Raw genomic sequence first — 16,452 nt, 5'->3', positions numbered from 1 at the left:
ATGTTTTTCCATTTATTCTTCAAGCCTCAATTTGCAACTTTTGGATCTCAAACCATTCACTTCTTAAATGGCCTTTGAATTAGAAGATAGTTCAGCTTGGAAGCTGAAGAACCTGAGATCAGGAGCCTGCAGTTTGGTGTGACCATGGGCTAGTCCTAAGTGTGATGGAGAACATAGTCCAGATTGTCACTTGTATCATTCTGACAATTTATGTGGCAGATTTACGCTGCTAATCATGAAGAGTGATGACTGGCCAAATAATATACCTATACGGATGCACAAGTTTATTTTACGAACTAAAATATTTAGCTTGGGAATCAGTTGTTGGCATGATATATAGATGAAGCACGGATCTAGTTCAGCTAGGTTTTTGCAGGCAGAATTGCTGCGTTTTGAGAGTTAGCTTTTAAAAGGGAAGTGTGTGGAAGAACTTGACTCTTTCTTCCCTTGTCACGTTTGGTGATGGGGCATGAGCGAATAAGAGGTGATCATTTGTCAGTTTGGATATTGAAACAGAATTTGAACAGAAGTTTATAAAACTAATAGTGCGTGTCCCTCAGCAGCAGAGGGCAGCAGATCTATACATGAGAGATCAGTCACTTCAGTAATGAGGAACAAAATTGTGAGAAAACAAAATTGCACCAAAACAGATAGCAGGTTTGACCTTTGCTTTCTGAGACTTACTGCGTATCATAAATTGATACTGATAAGTTGCCGTAAATCAGGTGACTGTGTGTAAATGTCACCTGAACAGAGTGATGGTTATTGTTTGGTAGTTTTCCTCTAAAAAATCCAGAGTTCTCTGTGCATGGGCAAAACCACTCGCCTGAATTTCAGGTTTCTTGGATTTGTATCATAACAGTTCTGATACATATTAGAGCAGCTCCCCCAGATGGTAGAAGTGATTTGTCAAAGCAGTTTAACACCATCTTGAGAGAGGTTTTGTTTGTTCTTTTAATTTTTTTTTTAACAGTTTCCACTGTAACTCTTCTTATTTTGTGTGTAGAAATCACTGATTAGTTGTCTAAAGCATTTTTAATTTTTCAGCACTCTGGTGTAAAACATACTTTAGCTTGTGTTGAAGTAGCACGTATCCCCTAGTTAAACATCTCATTGAGGTTAGTAAGAGTTTATGCACAAGATGAAAACCCAACAGGGACCATATGACTTCTGGCAACACTTCTGTTAAAATGCTGCTGCTGTTATCCCAACTCAGTTTTTCTTTATTGGTGAAAGACCTACCCACAAACAAGAAGTTTAATCTATAAAATCAGATCAGTCCTGCAAAGTCTTGGATTTATTTTTAACTTAAACACTTGCATAAGTGCTAGCAGAACTGAGGGCCTGCTTTCTTTGATCTTTGGAAGAAAATCACCAACTGGAAAGTTGTTAGGTAACATTCATCAATGGCCATATTTTTATTCATTGCCACTTTAAAAATTTTATTGTAAATGTAATTTAGGAGACCAGCTAACACAGTGTTGCAAAATTGTCTTAGCGTATTTCACCAGTATATTAGGTATATATGTGTCACCTTTGGTTTTCCTTCCAGAGGAGCTTCAGTTGTAGAAACTGCTTCAAAAAAAACCAGATTATTTTCATTTAAAACCCATTCCTTAGCCTGTTTCAATGTATTGCAAGTTTTTCTAACTACTGTCGCTGAAACCCTTGTCGTTGACAGGAGCTGTTGGAGACTTGTGACTTCACTAAGTTTCACTCTTTGAAACCAAAGCTAATTGAAGCTGTGGATAACATGCTGGCCAACAAAATTGCATCCCTGATGAGCCTGATCAGACAGGAAGAGAGCAACATGCCCACAGAGATGGTACATGGTGGAGCATTTGATGGCACCATGGCAGGACCTTTTGGCCATGGATATGGAGAAGGTGCTAAAGAAGGAGCTGATGAAGATGAGTGGGTTGTTGCCAAAGATAAACCTGCTTATGATGAGATTTTCTACACTCTGTCACCAATCAATGGCAAAATATCTGGGATCAGTGCAAAGAAAGAAATGGTGACTTCTAAACTACCCAACAGTGTCTTGGGGAAGATCTGGAAACTTGCAGACTGTGATGGCGATGGGATGTTGGATGATGAAGAGTTTGCATTAGCAAAACATCTTATCAAGATTAAACTGGATGGATATGAACTACCTGGCACTCTACCTTCCCACCTGGTGCCACCATCTCACAGGAAACCTTTGCAGACAGCAGAGTGAAAAATACAAGAAGAATGAGGATTTTGGAAATTTTTCAACAAATGTGTTTAAAACCACCAAAATTTGAAATTAGGCTTAGACCCTTAAACCTCACAGCACATTTCACGCAAGTTACTGAAATTAGAAGCATAGTAGCAGGGAAACATTCATGTAGTTGTCCCTGCTGACCTTCACTGAGACACGCTTATCACAAGTGCCTTGTATAGATGTATCATAATGTGTGATGATAAGGTGAAAATGTTTGTGTAGTCCTGCTTCCATGTTTTGCTGCCTGTACAACCATAAAGCAGTAAAGACCATGTATAAAAAAATCACTGACCTTCACCAAACCTAGATTCTTTTATCCACCATAAGTTTCTCCAAAGTACTTTAAATAGTGAAAGGAAGCTTTAAATGTTAAATTCACCTGCCTATGCAAGGAACATTTTCTATGCTAAAAACATACTTCAGACATAAAGTGAATGTCAGCATCTCTGTAGTTCAAGAAAAGGCAGACATAAAAGGAGATTTTATTTTTGTTCTTTTATAATTTAATTTGGGGGTAGAAAAAGAGAGAACAGTAATGGAGAGAGTCTTTTAGGTGCTCAGAATATGAGCAGACTTGTTTTAAAACCTCACTGATTATAGCTAAAACTGCGAAATATTAAAATGATTCTTTCAGTGTGTCATCACTGTGTCTTGTTATCCGAAGAACTGCTTCAGTTTTATACAGCACTATGTACTCAGTATTAACAGAACTGAATCTCCTTTCTTCCCTTGGATATGTAGTATCTTCTGAGGTTTCAGTTTGTCTGCTCTGCAGACAATGAATTCCTGAGTTCTTCAAAGTGACAGCAGAATATTTTCATAAGCTTAAAAAAAAATTAATCAAATTTCCATTGAAACCAAGCCTCATTTTCTGTTCACGAAAGGTGCATTGCTCAAAGTCAGCCTCTTCAAAGCACATCAAATTGTCTCGGGAAATTTTCATTAGTATTTAATTTCTGTTTACAGGTAATTATAAAGTTATGTCTAAATATTTTTTATATATAACGTTTTTAAGAAAAGTTTTTAAGTGTTTCTTTTACCAACAAGTAGCTGACAACCACAAAAGAGAGATTTGATTCCTTATTGTGGCAGATTTGAAAGATGGGGTCTTTATATAGGCTGTAATAAATGATAGACTGGTCCCTCCAAATGTTATTCCTTTATTGAAAACAATCTATGAAAGGAATGGATGCTTAATAAACATTCATTTTTCTAACAACACAATTAAAGTTGAACACATCAGCTCCTTACAACTGATTTTTATCAGTATCTTAAAAGAATTTAGATTTTTGGCCCTGTGAACTTCATTCTTTTAGGGAGGGCCAGTTCTTTTCCAAAGTCAAACTTGGCAGCCAGTTTTGCTCTGTGCATGTTGGCAAGAAGTGACTTGTACTCCATTTGTAGTATGAAATACCTTACACATCAAAAGTACTGTAATTGTGAGGACTTTTTCTTTGGGTCTCAGTAGGTGGTGCCAGTACGTGCCTTCTGAGGGAGAGCAAGCCAAAAAGTGCGTTTGTATCCTTGCAGTGGGAGCGGAGATGGAAGTAGTTTGGGTATTGTCTCCCAGTTTTCAGTCGCATTTGCGTGTCCAGATTTGTAGGTGACCTCAGAAGAGCCTCAGCTTCCTTTTTCAAATTGTACACTTGTAGGTTGTCAGTTAAGCTTAGTACTTCAGATCTTTCCAGACCTCTTATCTTTCTGCATCTGATGTGAAATTACTGTGAACTTTCCCAGGGTTCTGCCATGTGAAAACAATGAAGCTATTTTAATTAATTACAGAACACCTTTACCTTGCCAGGCTTCCTGACCTGTATCAAGGGTATCCTGGCATAAACCATTCTTGAGGACTTGCTTGCCTTTTTTAATTCTTAGATTTTTCACTTACCATTCAAGCATACCAAATTTATTTCTATTAGACCTAAATTAGGAGCCAAATTAGCCTTAGTGAATCTCTGTGCAGTTCAGTAGAACTGTGAAACTTGACCATGGGTCTGCCTGTGTGACTGCACATCTGCAGAGTAACTGATTTTTCTATGTAATTTATTTTTGATTGAACAAAAGGTAGTCTGTAGACATTGCAGGAGTTGTTTAAAAAAAAAAAAAAAAAAAAGGCAGGCTGCAGAAGTAGTAATGAATGCTTGTTTTTGTGTAGTATCTACAGTCAGTAACAAATTCCTACATTCATGAACAGCCTGACCAGCTTAGCAAGGAAAGCCACCAGGAGAAAGCAAGCAAGCTCCTGTACTGTGACTGCTGTAGTGTGGGTAAAGCTGAGAGGATCTGGGAAGTTGCTGATCTTCTGTCTGCCTTGATGCTCCCAATGCTTTGGATCTGTGTGATCCCATGCCAGTAGAGTAGTGAGAGGAGCGGGATAGTTTATCAGTGCTTTTGTTTTATTTGTCTAGCTTTGCTGGTAGTAAAGTGGAGAACATAGCCTTTTCTGCAGACTCCATGTGAGTGTCCTAACTTGGGTTTAAGAGAGACAACTTTAAATGCATCATTTTGATAAGTTAAAATATTTTGTCTAGAAAGGGTTGGAATGTTTTGCTTTGTTTTCATGTAGAACTTGAAAGGGGGATGCACAAAGCAAGTATAGGAGTAGAGGTAGATTTCCTCTGTTTATCTGGAGGAATAGAACTGTTCCAGGATCAGCTTGCTGAGCTGCATCCATAAATGCGTTTCTAGATACGTGGTGCAGTGCACTAGTATTGTACTTAGTTGGTAGGAATAAAGTACATTTCATGTGGACTTTAAACAGCAGTTTCTTGCACAGCTAGACTGATACGGTAGTTGGCTGTTGCTCAGAGGAAGGGATCTCTTTTCTTGCTACCTCCTCGCGTACCCGTGGATCTACTCCATTTGCCTTGCTGGCTCTCTGGCTTGTCAGATCCTGCAAGCCCATTCAATTAGTTAAAGTAGCCACATGCAACAGTTTAGGTAACGTTCTGTGGAGTTAGTGAGTCCATCTGTGAGGAGCACAAGAAGGGAGCAGGATTACCTTCTCTTATGAAATTGTGCTTGAAGTAGTTACTGGTGTTTGTTGTGATGTTACTGATCTCTGCTGAAAAGGACTAAGATGTTGGATTAGTTGGCCGTTTTATGCCTAGGATTTTGATTACATTTGTTGCAAGACCATTCAAAACTGTCAGTAACTCATCCTGTGAAATCAGTGCCCACTACTGTAGCCCGCTGCCATAAACCAAAGTAGAGACTGCTGCTTTTACCTCTTCTCCAACTGTTCTGCAACACAGTTTAATTATTAACCCTTGTTCTGTTCCCACAGAATTTAATTAGACTTTTGTTGTAGATTGGAACAGAAAATGTGGGACTGCTGCTCATAACCACACTACAGGATAGCAAGAGCGTTTTAAAGCTGTGACAGCTTGAAAATGGTGAGTTCACAAAGCCTTTGTAGGTCAGGCTGAGTCCCAGTTGTTAGTTGGGGATGGTATGGATTTGTGTGGAACCTGATCTCAAAGCAGCAGTATCTGGTCCCTGACTTTCAACAGTATCGTTCATTCCTCAGTACTTCAAGTGTGCCCTCTTTTCATTCTTTCTACTTCCTTCCCTTCACAATGTGCACTCACTTTCATTGATCTTTATATTGTTAGAATTTAAGCAGAGAGTTTGAAGTGTATGGTTTGCTGGGTATGTTTAAGCTTAGCACTGAGAGAATGAGCATGAACTTTTCTACTTCACATGCTCACTTTTTCTAATATTTATGTTAAATACTGTGTTTCCACTTCAAAGGCACTGTAATTTTTGAGGGATGACTTGATCTGTGTAGTGTGCTACAGTTTGTCCAACTAGGGAAGCAAAGTTTTAAGTTCGTTATTGTTGCACTTTTATTACACAATAAATTCCTTTCAGATACTGTAATATATTTTAATATGCTTTGTAATCATTTTTAGAAAGTGGTGATAAAAATTGCTGATTTAATAAACTAATATTGAACTACCTGAGATTTTCTTTTGCAAGCTTCTTTCTGGAAGGTAATCTTTCAGTGACTAGAAATTTGTGATCCTCATTTGTAAAGGTCCCATAGGCATAGTAGCTGTTAGGCAAGCTGCTTATTTTCCCACCTCTGTTTATGTATCCATAATAGGTTATGGCTATTCCTCTTCTCTGTCCTTGAACTTTTTGCTGAAATTACTGCCCATGCCAAGGCTTGATTCCAGAATTAAATTTATATTTAAAAAGAGAAAATAACAAACAAAATCCCACCTCTAGCACCTCTCCATAATTAGCTTTTTACAGCAGACCGTAATTTTGGAGTTTCTTGATGTCTAAGCATGGAATTTTCTTAAAGTCCTAGTGTCGAAGATAAACCGAAAACTTCCTGTGTGGGTGGAAAACTTGAAACTTGAGCCAAGAGTGCCTGAGCACTTCTTTTAACTTCAATGGGGGTACTAACCTTAAAAAATAAGAGTAAATTAAATAGCACTTTAGTGAAAAGTACTTTGTTTATACATTTGTCCCAAGAAATCCAAAGGCATGTTCCACACTCTGCTACTGACTACTTATAAATAACCAATTTTATCAATAAAAATTTCATATTAATGTTGTGCTTAAATTAATTCCTCCTTCCCCTCTCCTTGTCCCATATACCACAACTTACTTGAAGCCTTTCCAAAGATACATCTGTGCCACCAGGATGCTACAGTTCAGGTACAGCCCCTCCTACTCTCAGATCGAAGTTGCTGCAGAGCTAAAGGGTTTGTACGTAGCAGTGCTGGCAAGTGAGGCTGACGCTGGTGGTGATCATGCCATACGTCACATGAAAGCGTTTCACATGCAAACAATATGTTGTGGGTTGCTGGAGGCTACGCTGCTATTGAGCTGCAGTCATTTGTTTGAACTGTTCATTATAAAAGCCAGAAATAGTTTGGAGAAGATGAAGTTTTAATGGGGTTTGGAGGTGGGGGTTTGGGTTTTTAGTAGAATGGTGTTCTACATACTCCACATACAACACATTTCAGACTTTGCAAAATTCATGGCACACTTCATAGTTAAATGTTCAGCTCTAATCCACAGTTTATATTTGGACAACAAGAAAAGTAAATGAATTTCCATACTACCAGTTTGACTCTAAGTTTTGCAGTAATTATTATTTCTAATATTTGGCACCCTTAAAATGTGAAATATTTCTATTTATGCCTACCATACCATTTCGTTTTTCCAAACCTTGTTATTGGCTCCCACATTTGGTGTGTTTGTAAGGGCTTTGGAGCAGGCACTGCTTTATTCTGAACTTCTCTGATCCAAGGCTCTTACCATGCTGCAAGTACTAACTGTGAGAGCACAGGACCTTTTAGAAAGCTGAGCCCTTTGGCTAGCCTACCTCACTTGGACAGGAAACCCCAGGAGAAAGAGTTGGTGGCCTTGCCCTGCTTAGGCAGATGAACAAGTGCATCTGCTGAAGGTGACTCCCTTTCCTTGGGCATCATTATCTTTTGGAAATAAATACCCAAACCCAGCAAACACCTGTTGTGGGCAAAACACAGTCAGGAGGTGGACATATCTTTCACGATTATCTTCAAAAGTCCTTTATCTATACAGCTTTTCTGACCTGTAAGGGAAAAATGTCTTCACTTGTGGAAACCATGGTGTTGAGATCGGTTCCTTTCTCTTTCCTCACAGGATTTCATGCCAGCACAGATTTGTACCTGATGATAGACTGTGGACTCACAGTTACTTTCTGGTACAGTGAATACTGGAAACTCATTAGTGCCAAGCACAACTTGTTCTCTCACCTATTCTTTCCTCTGAGATAGAGCTTGTCCATGTTCTTTCCAATGTGTTGCTAGCTTGGCATCCCATATTCCACTTCAGTCTGGAGGTCTGAAGTAGTGCAAGTAGCTCATTTTACATGGATGGTATGTATCTCTCACCAGATGCTGTATTTCAGATGCTCTGTAAGATTTCTTGTATGATTATAATTTTTAAAAAATATTTAAACAAGAAACAGTTGAAAAACACTGCTCATACTCCATGATTTCTTATTTCAAATTATTCTGTGGGGGTTTTTTTGGTTGGTTGGTTGGTTTGTTTTTTGGTTTTGGTTTTGGGTTTTGTTTTTTTGTTTTTTCCAAGTGTCTACTCTGAAAATAAGAAATTAACCAACAGTGTAACTATAACCAATAAGTTCATGACTTGGCAATTTTAGCCTTTAATGGAGAATAATTGCATTTTTCTTCATTTTGCACTACTGTGTCTTATCTCTTGTCTGCTAAAATCTGCACCCTTAATATTAACTGTTTATACAATGCTGTGTCTTTTGCCAACCACCTTCCATCATTCCATGGGACTGGGTATTCTTCACAATGAAACTGGGATGGCTGCACTGGGAGAGAGCTGTGATTGTCATCAGTACTCTGCTGAGTTGGGTAGTGGGGAACCAAAACCTGAGAGCAGACCATGACATACACCATCCCTGTGGGTAGGATGCAGTGCACTAACATTAAGGGTTCTGGGAGCCAACCTGCATGTAAGCCTCACAATTTTATTTCATCACTAAATAGAGCTTAATGCTTTATCACTCTGATATACAAACAACCCCTCTAAAATACACTGTAAAGGAGAAGTTTTGCCCTCATGCTGTGGTCTTCCTTAGTAGCAATAAATAAAAATGGAAAACATCTGAACCAGATGAAAAAAATACACTAGTTGATCTGGCATTGCCAACATAGCTATTTCTAAGGACCATGTTCAGTTTGATGTTCAGAATATTAGGGCTATTCTGTCATTTGAACCCCTTTATCTATGTTTGTATGAAATAGAAAATTAAAGTCGTCTGTCCCATGTGTTCATCCCACAAAGACTTTGAAGCTCTTCTGTTAACTGTTTGAGGTTCAGAAACAGAAGGAAGACTTCCATATAATATAAACAGCTCCAAGGAGAAAATGTCTTTAATTCATGACCAAACAAGCAAACGTATATTTTCTGTTTCAAAAAGATGACTGAACTTCTTAATGCCAGGAAAAATAAATCCATCTGATTTTGCTTTAAGCTGTCCTCTTTTTCATATGCAGTGAGGGGCTCCAATTCCTTTGGATGATGTAATTCGACTGTTCTGCTTGAATTCTGCTCCCTGTTGATGTCATGTTGCCGCCAGCCAACTATTCAAAGAGAAAAGCAACTTCTAGTTTAGACTAGAGCATGGGGAGGCTGAGGTTTATAACAACCCAGCATCCCGGGATGCCAGTTTGGATCCTCCCAGGCAGAGCTCAGCTTTAAGAGGCGCTGGGGCTGCATCTGCTGGGGACCCCCCTGCCCGAACCCCAGGGCAACTGGTGACAGCGGCACTGGGAAGGCAGGTATGTGGGGGACAGAGGGGGGTGTGCCTGGGGGTGGTGAGCTGGAGCCCCTCGGGGAGAGAAGCTGAGAGAAGTAATTGGCTATTTAGGGACAAGGTTCATCTGAGCGGCCTGTGAAAGCAGGGAATCTGTGCAGGCTGATGGCTGGAGGTCTCCATGCCTCTCCTAAGCTGCTTTTGACTAACGCCCCATCTTTCCTTCAGCCTTAGTATCCCAAATGAGCAAACAGATTCTTGCAATAATTGCTGCTCGCTGCTCTCCAGTGTTCTCAATATCCAAAACGTAGCTCCTCTGTGCCACACTGAGGTCAGAGATGTGCTGTAATTCAAGATGCAGTTAGGAAATATTCCAGAATCACAGTTCATCCCACCTGTGACCCCACTGCCTTGATCAGACTGAACATCAACTGTTTGCTGGAGCTGGGGAGGGCAGCAGAGGTTCAGGCTACCTGTGGGGCCCAGGCTGCTGGCCCCAGGCAGCGAGCTATTTTCTGTGCTTACTTGGCACGCTGTGGACTACAAGACCATGTCTGGGGGGGTTGTGGTGGGTGGGCTGCCTTCCTACTCCACAGAGTCAAAACCCAGATGCTGGTTGTTTTGAGACTCTTACATGTGGAAGCAACATGGCTGGAGACACAGTGTGGGGTAGAGGGCTGAGCAGTCATGCACATGTTTGCACTTAACATACTTATTTTCTTTGAGATTTGGGGAACCTTCTCCTTGGCAGAGCTCAGGAAGCATTTTCACAAACCTTCAGGAGAGTGCATATACAAAGCATACATAATGGAGGCTGATGGACTGAGCCTGAGCCAAGGGAAAAAGCTCAGTTCCCTGTGAGAGCAGGCACAAGTATGGCCAAATGGCATTTAAGTCTGACATGGCTTTACTCAGAGGATGGACATAGTAGCCTGGTACACTGAAGGGCTTATTGAGTAGATTGTTGGCTGTGAATGGCTTTACACAGGGACACTCTAGTATGTGAAGGTACCTGTACTTCCCCTCCAGTTGGTTTCTGCATCCTGGTGGGTGAGGGCAATGGAGGCGGAAGCCAGCGCTGCTGCTAGGGGAGTGGGGCCAGGGAGGCCTCCACAGGACCAGTGCTCTGTCATCTGGGGAGGCTCATGGTGAACAGCCCTCAGGTCAGGGACGGGAGCAGCAACCTCCATGCCTGCAACCCTTTGCCAGTCCTGTGACTCTTGCTTTTAAGCTCTTTACAAGAGGGGGATTAAACATTTCTCCCCATCTTAGGGAGGACCTGGGAATTCACATACCTGTTGTGGGAGGAGGAGGGCTATACTTTGGAAAAAAAATCAAATAAATAAAATTTAAAATAGGTAGAAAGGAAGTTTCATATTCTCCTGTTTTACACAGTGTTACTAGGAGGGGTTGGGGACAGAGGAGCTCCAGAGCTGGAAGCCAGGCTGCTCGGGCATGAGGTCTGTCTGATCCACGGTCTCTGTTTCCATCTCAAGCAGAACAAGATCTTGGGCAGATAAGAAAGGGTGCTAAAAAAACCCAACATGTCTTATGTGGTTGCTACTTTCCAGAGGGGAATCCCACAGCAGGGTCCTTCCTGGTAAGAAACAAGAAAATGCTGCTGCCATCATAGAAAACTACTCCAGACTGCAAACAAGGCAAGGGGAGCGTGCTCTTTGGGCCCTTCTTCCTGAGGTTGGTGCCACGGCTCCTCTTCCCTGCAAAGGCAGCAAGAGAGGGCCCATCATTAGCCTGGAGGGGTGATTTATTTTTTTTTTGTGATCCCTCCAGGAAGCTGCACACAAATGTTGTTATGCTCTTCCTCTTACCTTGTTAGGATATAAATAACTGAGGAAATGGCTTTATTTATCAGCGTCACATAAATGTCCACCATTTTTAACCTTGAGCTGTAGATAGATACTATAAATGGAGACAGATATTTGGGAGTTACTGAAATCTTATACCAGATCTTCGGTTGCCTTATATCGTCACAAAAAGCAAAGCCAGTGTTTAACACATTTAATCATTTAGATAATAATTAACTTGCAATAGGGAGAAATGCATGCATCCAGGGCCAATTCACCTGCTGGTCCTCTACCTTCTATTTGATAGGACCAAAGATATTTTCTCAACATGCACAATCTAGCCAACCTGTACAGATTTAAGCCAACAGCCTATAATCCTGCCTTTAAAAGAATGTATGTATAACTAAAAGCAAGACAGAAAAGAGAAGAGTGGACTAACCACAGGCAATGAGCTCATAGAAGAGATGTAAATGGTTGCTGAATTTATATCCCTTTCCTCCTGTCATCCTATTCCCATTTAATTCTCATTGAGAATTAGATTGTATTAGTTGGCTGGTGAACACAAGTCCAGGAATTTAGATGGAATATTGTGGGTAATATTTATTCTTTTTTTTTTCTTTTTTACCTGTCTTACATGACACTATGTATGATATTTCTCTAGGGTGTGTAGGAAGATACAGACATTTTGATCAAGTTTTATCTGTACTGAGTTTTGGGGGTTGTTCATTTTTTCTCACGTGTTTCCTCCCATTGCTTTTGGATGCTAACTACACTTGCCAGAGGGAAAAGACTGCTATTCCCTTACCTCATCTCTGAGTGGGGTATCTTCACTTACAGCTTCTGATTTTAGATGGCTACCTGTTTTCTAGCAGTGATTCCCAACTGCAAGCCTCTGGTTCCCAGCAATCATGCCGGTTCAATGTGTTCTGTGCTTGTGTGACCTTGTAAGTGACAGAAAGGACTCATGGCTATATAAGTTACCAGAATTATTTTTCCTTTTGTTATTAACGAGAAGTCCATCAATAGTAAACTTTAGAAGCAGCTGTCACTGCCAGCTTGATCCCAGTTTGCCCTGCCAGCAGCAGGTATCTCTGCACATGAGCTTCCTCAAAGCAGTGACTGGCAAATTCCTAACACTTAAGAATTTCTCTTTCTCATTTGCTCTATCTCAATTTAACCACTTAAGAATTGCCCTGATCTTTGTACCCTTTGCTGTGCTTTCATTTTCAGACTCCATTGTTAGGTTCAATTTCTCAGGTAAGAATTCTTTTAGAAGAGCAGCCTGTCATCAAGCAGAGCCTTTAGTGCAATTGTGAAAGATGTTCTTTACCACAGCATCAGCATGGTGGATGACTATTTTCACTGCTTTATAGCAATTTTGGTGCCATTCATGTGTTATTTTTGAGTGTAACGATTGGACTAGGCCTGCGATAACCTTTACTCGTTGTATTCTGATGGGTTATTTCCTTCAGATCAGATGAAAGGTTGATAGGTAGATCATAAATACTTGGTCTCTGTTCCTGAATTCAAAGGTCGCTTTGCATGAAAACGCCAAGCCAAACGTAGGAATAGGAGTGGATCTACAACTGGAAATCATTCTCCAGAATGACCAACTGCTGAACGTCAGAAAGGAGTTCCTCCAAACCTGAGTAAGTCAATTTTTTTTAATGTTATTTGATCTTTTCTGTAATGTATTGTTACAGCCAGATTTGACCCTTTGCACTGCCTTTGCATTCTGCAAATTCAGATAATCCGTTACACATCTCTCTTCAGGCAATCATCTACCAATGCAGGGAAGATTTCTAACTTAATTTAATAAAACAGGTGAACTGTTGTGTGAGGCAGTAGCTCAACAAATAAGCTTTCTTTGCACCTAAATTAAATCAATTCAGTCATTGTTCAGGGTGGCTGCAATGTTTGAATAACACCCCTTTTAAAAAAAAGAAGCCCACAGACATTTTGAGAACCATATGGCAAATTTAGAAATGCCATTATGATATGGGCTACTTATATGGTTTATTACGTGGGAGTGAGTTAATATCAATGCTCAGGCAGGGAAAGGCCATTCTTTGAATATCTGCTCTCCAGATGGAGAAAGTAGGCAGTGCTGAACTAACCAAAAGATCAAAAAATATTGTGAGGATCTTCTCTATAGTTCTGTTTCAAACATTCTAAGTTCTTCCTTTCATAAGGCTTTCATCTATGGTTGTGATCCTTCCCTGTGTTGTTGCTGAGCTGTCAGGCTTCAATGCTGCGTAGAAGTTGAGCACTGCTTCTGCACTTCCAACACCTTTTTATCTTGTAAAATGTCAGAACTCTTTGTATTTACTAGAGCACAGAAAACTGTCAGGCAAGCAACTTCCCATTTGCAGTGGCTTGGTGTTGCTGGTTTCCTGTTGCTGATGTCTTCTCATACTAGGACAGATAGTATTTTTTTCAGTATTTTATGTTTTCTGAGTTATTCTGGCCTTTTAACTCATAACTGGGCCTTCGCAAAATGGACACAGAGTATTTGGGAAGCAGGTTATACAGCTCCACACCTCCACAGTTTGTCAGAGGTTTTACTTTTTCATTCCCTTCTCTCTTTGCAGTGGGTTGACAGCAGCAGACACCTCTCTCCTCTTCCACCTTTACAACTGGTTTCTTGGTTTCACAGCTACGCTGGTATCCAGGTAATATGTATAATGGTGGCAGTAGTCCAAGCAGATGTTGTCTAGTCACTAGATATATCTGTAGCTATGGATTTTACACTGTGGGGTTTTTTTTGTTTGTTTTGTTTTTAAGTGATTCTTTTGCCTTCATAACAGCAAGATCACTGCTTTTACAGATACGCACCATAAGCCAAATGACTGCAAAAGCCTTGTGCAGCTGAGCTGAAATCCAGTTCATAATGTCATAGACTCTAAAGGCAGGACTCCTCCCTCCAAATCTTCCTGAATGCTCAGCTTGGTCCTGTGATTTTTCACTGATATGAATGAGGCAGATAAGTCTGTGGCAGCCTAGGGAAGAGGAATAACACTTCCCGACTCACTGCTTAGGACCTTGTCTGTATGATTATGGACCTGTTTCACCATCCTTACAGTAATAAATATGCAAAAACTGAACTCATGAGAGGAGAGAAGCAAGTTCGTTCCATTTGCTTTCTAAGCAGCTAATTGGTTTCTGTTGGAAATGCTGTGGTCTGAAAGCCAGCAGCAGCATCTCAACCAGTCCTCAGAGAACACAGCACACTTTCAAGCGCAGCATTGGAAGGGATTTGCAGATCCCTCTTTCTGACAGGGTCTAAGATCAGTTCTCTGTCATGTGCTTCCAGCACACCCAAGGAAGTTATTGATGCCTTTCAGGTCATGGTGCTGCTCATGAGATCAAGTGACTGGGGAGAAACTGAAAGAAAGTAAAGCTGCATAGGTACATGTCACATTTTCGTCCTAAAACTAGAGGGGCATTTTAAAAGGGAGAACTCAAGCAAGCTTAAAATAAGGTTGAGTGAAATTGAAGTGCAAAGTACAAACTAAAGGAAATTAAGGTATTATACTGGGCGTGGTATTGAATCTTGTATCCGTTGGGGCTGGGTTCCCTGCATACACTGGGCATGTTATTGTTTTTTATAGCTGACCAGGCAGATCTCTTAAGCACTGAGCACCTCACTGGATATTCTGACTCCCTAGATGACCATGGGTACCGAATATGAAAAAGATCATATCAAAAAGCTGCAGGAGCAGCGTATGTCCATGCAAAAGAAAACCTTCACCAACTGGATGAACAATGTCTTCTTCAGGAATAATGTAGGTAGCTCCTTCAATTTGGGCATTTTTTTCTGTTTTTTTTATTTTATTTATTTCACCCACTGTATTATTTCTTTTTTTATGTTATTTTTCACATATTTTTCCAGAGTGTTGTCATTACACACATGTGCAAGCAAGGAAGGCTTTGACTAACCAGAGTGCTCTAGCCTGTATCTTTTATCTCAAATCCATGTTACCAGTCTTCCCTGCAATCAGGGTTCACTTTTGTAGGCTATGTAACACTTTTATATTGTGATGTCCACTGTATCTTGGTTATCATCTCAGAGGAAAATCTTTATTTGCTTTTATTTTTCCTATAAGTAAAGTATCTGCGAAAGCCTGGATTTCCCCAAACAATGCTCAATTCTTAATTGCCTGGTCAAAATTTAAGACCTTCTGCTTTGCCTGATCAGTCCAGTTTGAGCTGCTGCACAACAGCTCTGAAAAATCTGTCTTAATTCTAGCAATTGCAGATGTACTACCATGCAAGTACAGACCAGTTTGTTTTCAGTAAGTCTCAGACTTCCAAAAAGTTTCAAAGCTGGTGTACAGTTGATTTGTGTGTCCAAGGTAACTACAACATATTCCAAAAGTCTCCAGACTTCCTGTAGATAAACTGATTTCAGGGACAAATGAAGTATCTGTGTCACTGTAGGCAATTACAGCATTCAAAGCCAATTCCCTCTTCTAGAATCTGTAGTTTATATTAATGAAAATGGACTGTGGTGGCACCAAGCAGGACCAGGCCTCTTGGTTCCATTCTAGCTCATCACTATTATACGATGTTTCACTACTTAGACGCATTTTTTTCAGTATAATGTTTTAAAGGCAGCCTCACAGCACAACAAACCTTTAAATTCATTTCTCTTACCATGAGTGAAGAACTGCAAAACACATTCTCATTTTGCTACCTGCAGAAAGTTAGGTTTATATGTTGTATGAAATTATGTCTGTTTAGCTACATATCAATGTATATATTTTCTCATTTTAAAAGCAACTTCAAGTTCAAAGATTGAAATGTCATTTCTAACTTCCTGAACAGTACTGGTTCATGTATCATAAAAGCATGGGGGAAAACCCTGCAAGAGCTTTCCAAACCATATATGGTAAGAAATGGTGCAGAGACTGACAGCTTATCTAGGTCTTCTCAGCAATGTAGTCTCAGCTTTTCAACACATACTTTAACGTGATCGGATCATACTACAGACACTGCAGTATCCTTAGTTGCACTGTTGATTACTTCAAGTCTAGCACTAAGGATGCTATTGGATTGAATTTGTTAAGCAATCTGTGATTGGTAGCTTTATGAGAAGAATGATGCAA

General features: G+C 40.2%; 2 protein-coding genes across 3 annotated transcripts in view; both read left to right on the top strand.

Moving 5' to 3' along the window:
- The window catches only part of EHD4 (EH domain containing 4), a 32,917-nt gene extending 26,707 nt beyond the window's left edge, over positions 1-6,210 (top strand). The window contains exon 6 of the mRNA XM_065838377.2: positions 1,682-6,210. Coding sequence (XP_065694449.1) covers positions 1,682-2,218 — 537 coding nt within the window. The 3' untranslated portion in view covers positions 2,219-6,210. The remainder of the gene's footprint in view (positions 1-1,681) is intronic.
- Positions 6,211-9,411: 3,201 nt separating this feature from the next.
- SPTBN5 (spectrin beta, non-erythrocytic 5) overlaps positions 9,412-16,452 on the top strand; it is a 103,935-nt gene continuing 96,894 nt past the window's right edge. The window contains exons 1-4 of one of the 2 annotated variants that reach the window (XM_071809212.1): positions 9,412-9,564; positions 12,877-12,993; positions 13,936-14,016; positions 15,013-15,129. In XM_071809212.1, the coding sequence (XP_071665313.1) occupies positions 15,013-15,129 (117 nt within the window). In that variant the 5' untranslated portion in view covers positions 9,412-9,564; positions 12,877-12,993; positions 13,936-14,016. Of the gene's footprint in view, positions 9,565-12,876; positions 12,994-13,935; positions 14,017-14,955; positions 15,130-16,452 lie in introns of both variants that reach the window. The other variant, XM_071809211.1, reaches the window with a different exon arrangement.

Source organism: Patagioenas fasciata, chromosome 5 (genome assembly GCF_037038585.1).
Source record: "Patagioenas fasciata isolate bPatFas1 chromosome 5, bPatFas1.hap1, whole genome shotgun sequence".
NCBI classification, from domain to species: Eukaryota; Metazoa; Chordata; class Aves; order Columbiformes; family Columbidae; genus Patagioenas; species Patagioenas fasciata.
Note: the sequence above shows the minus strand (reverse complement) of the source record. Positions and strands in the feature narration are given on the sequence as shown.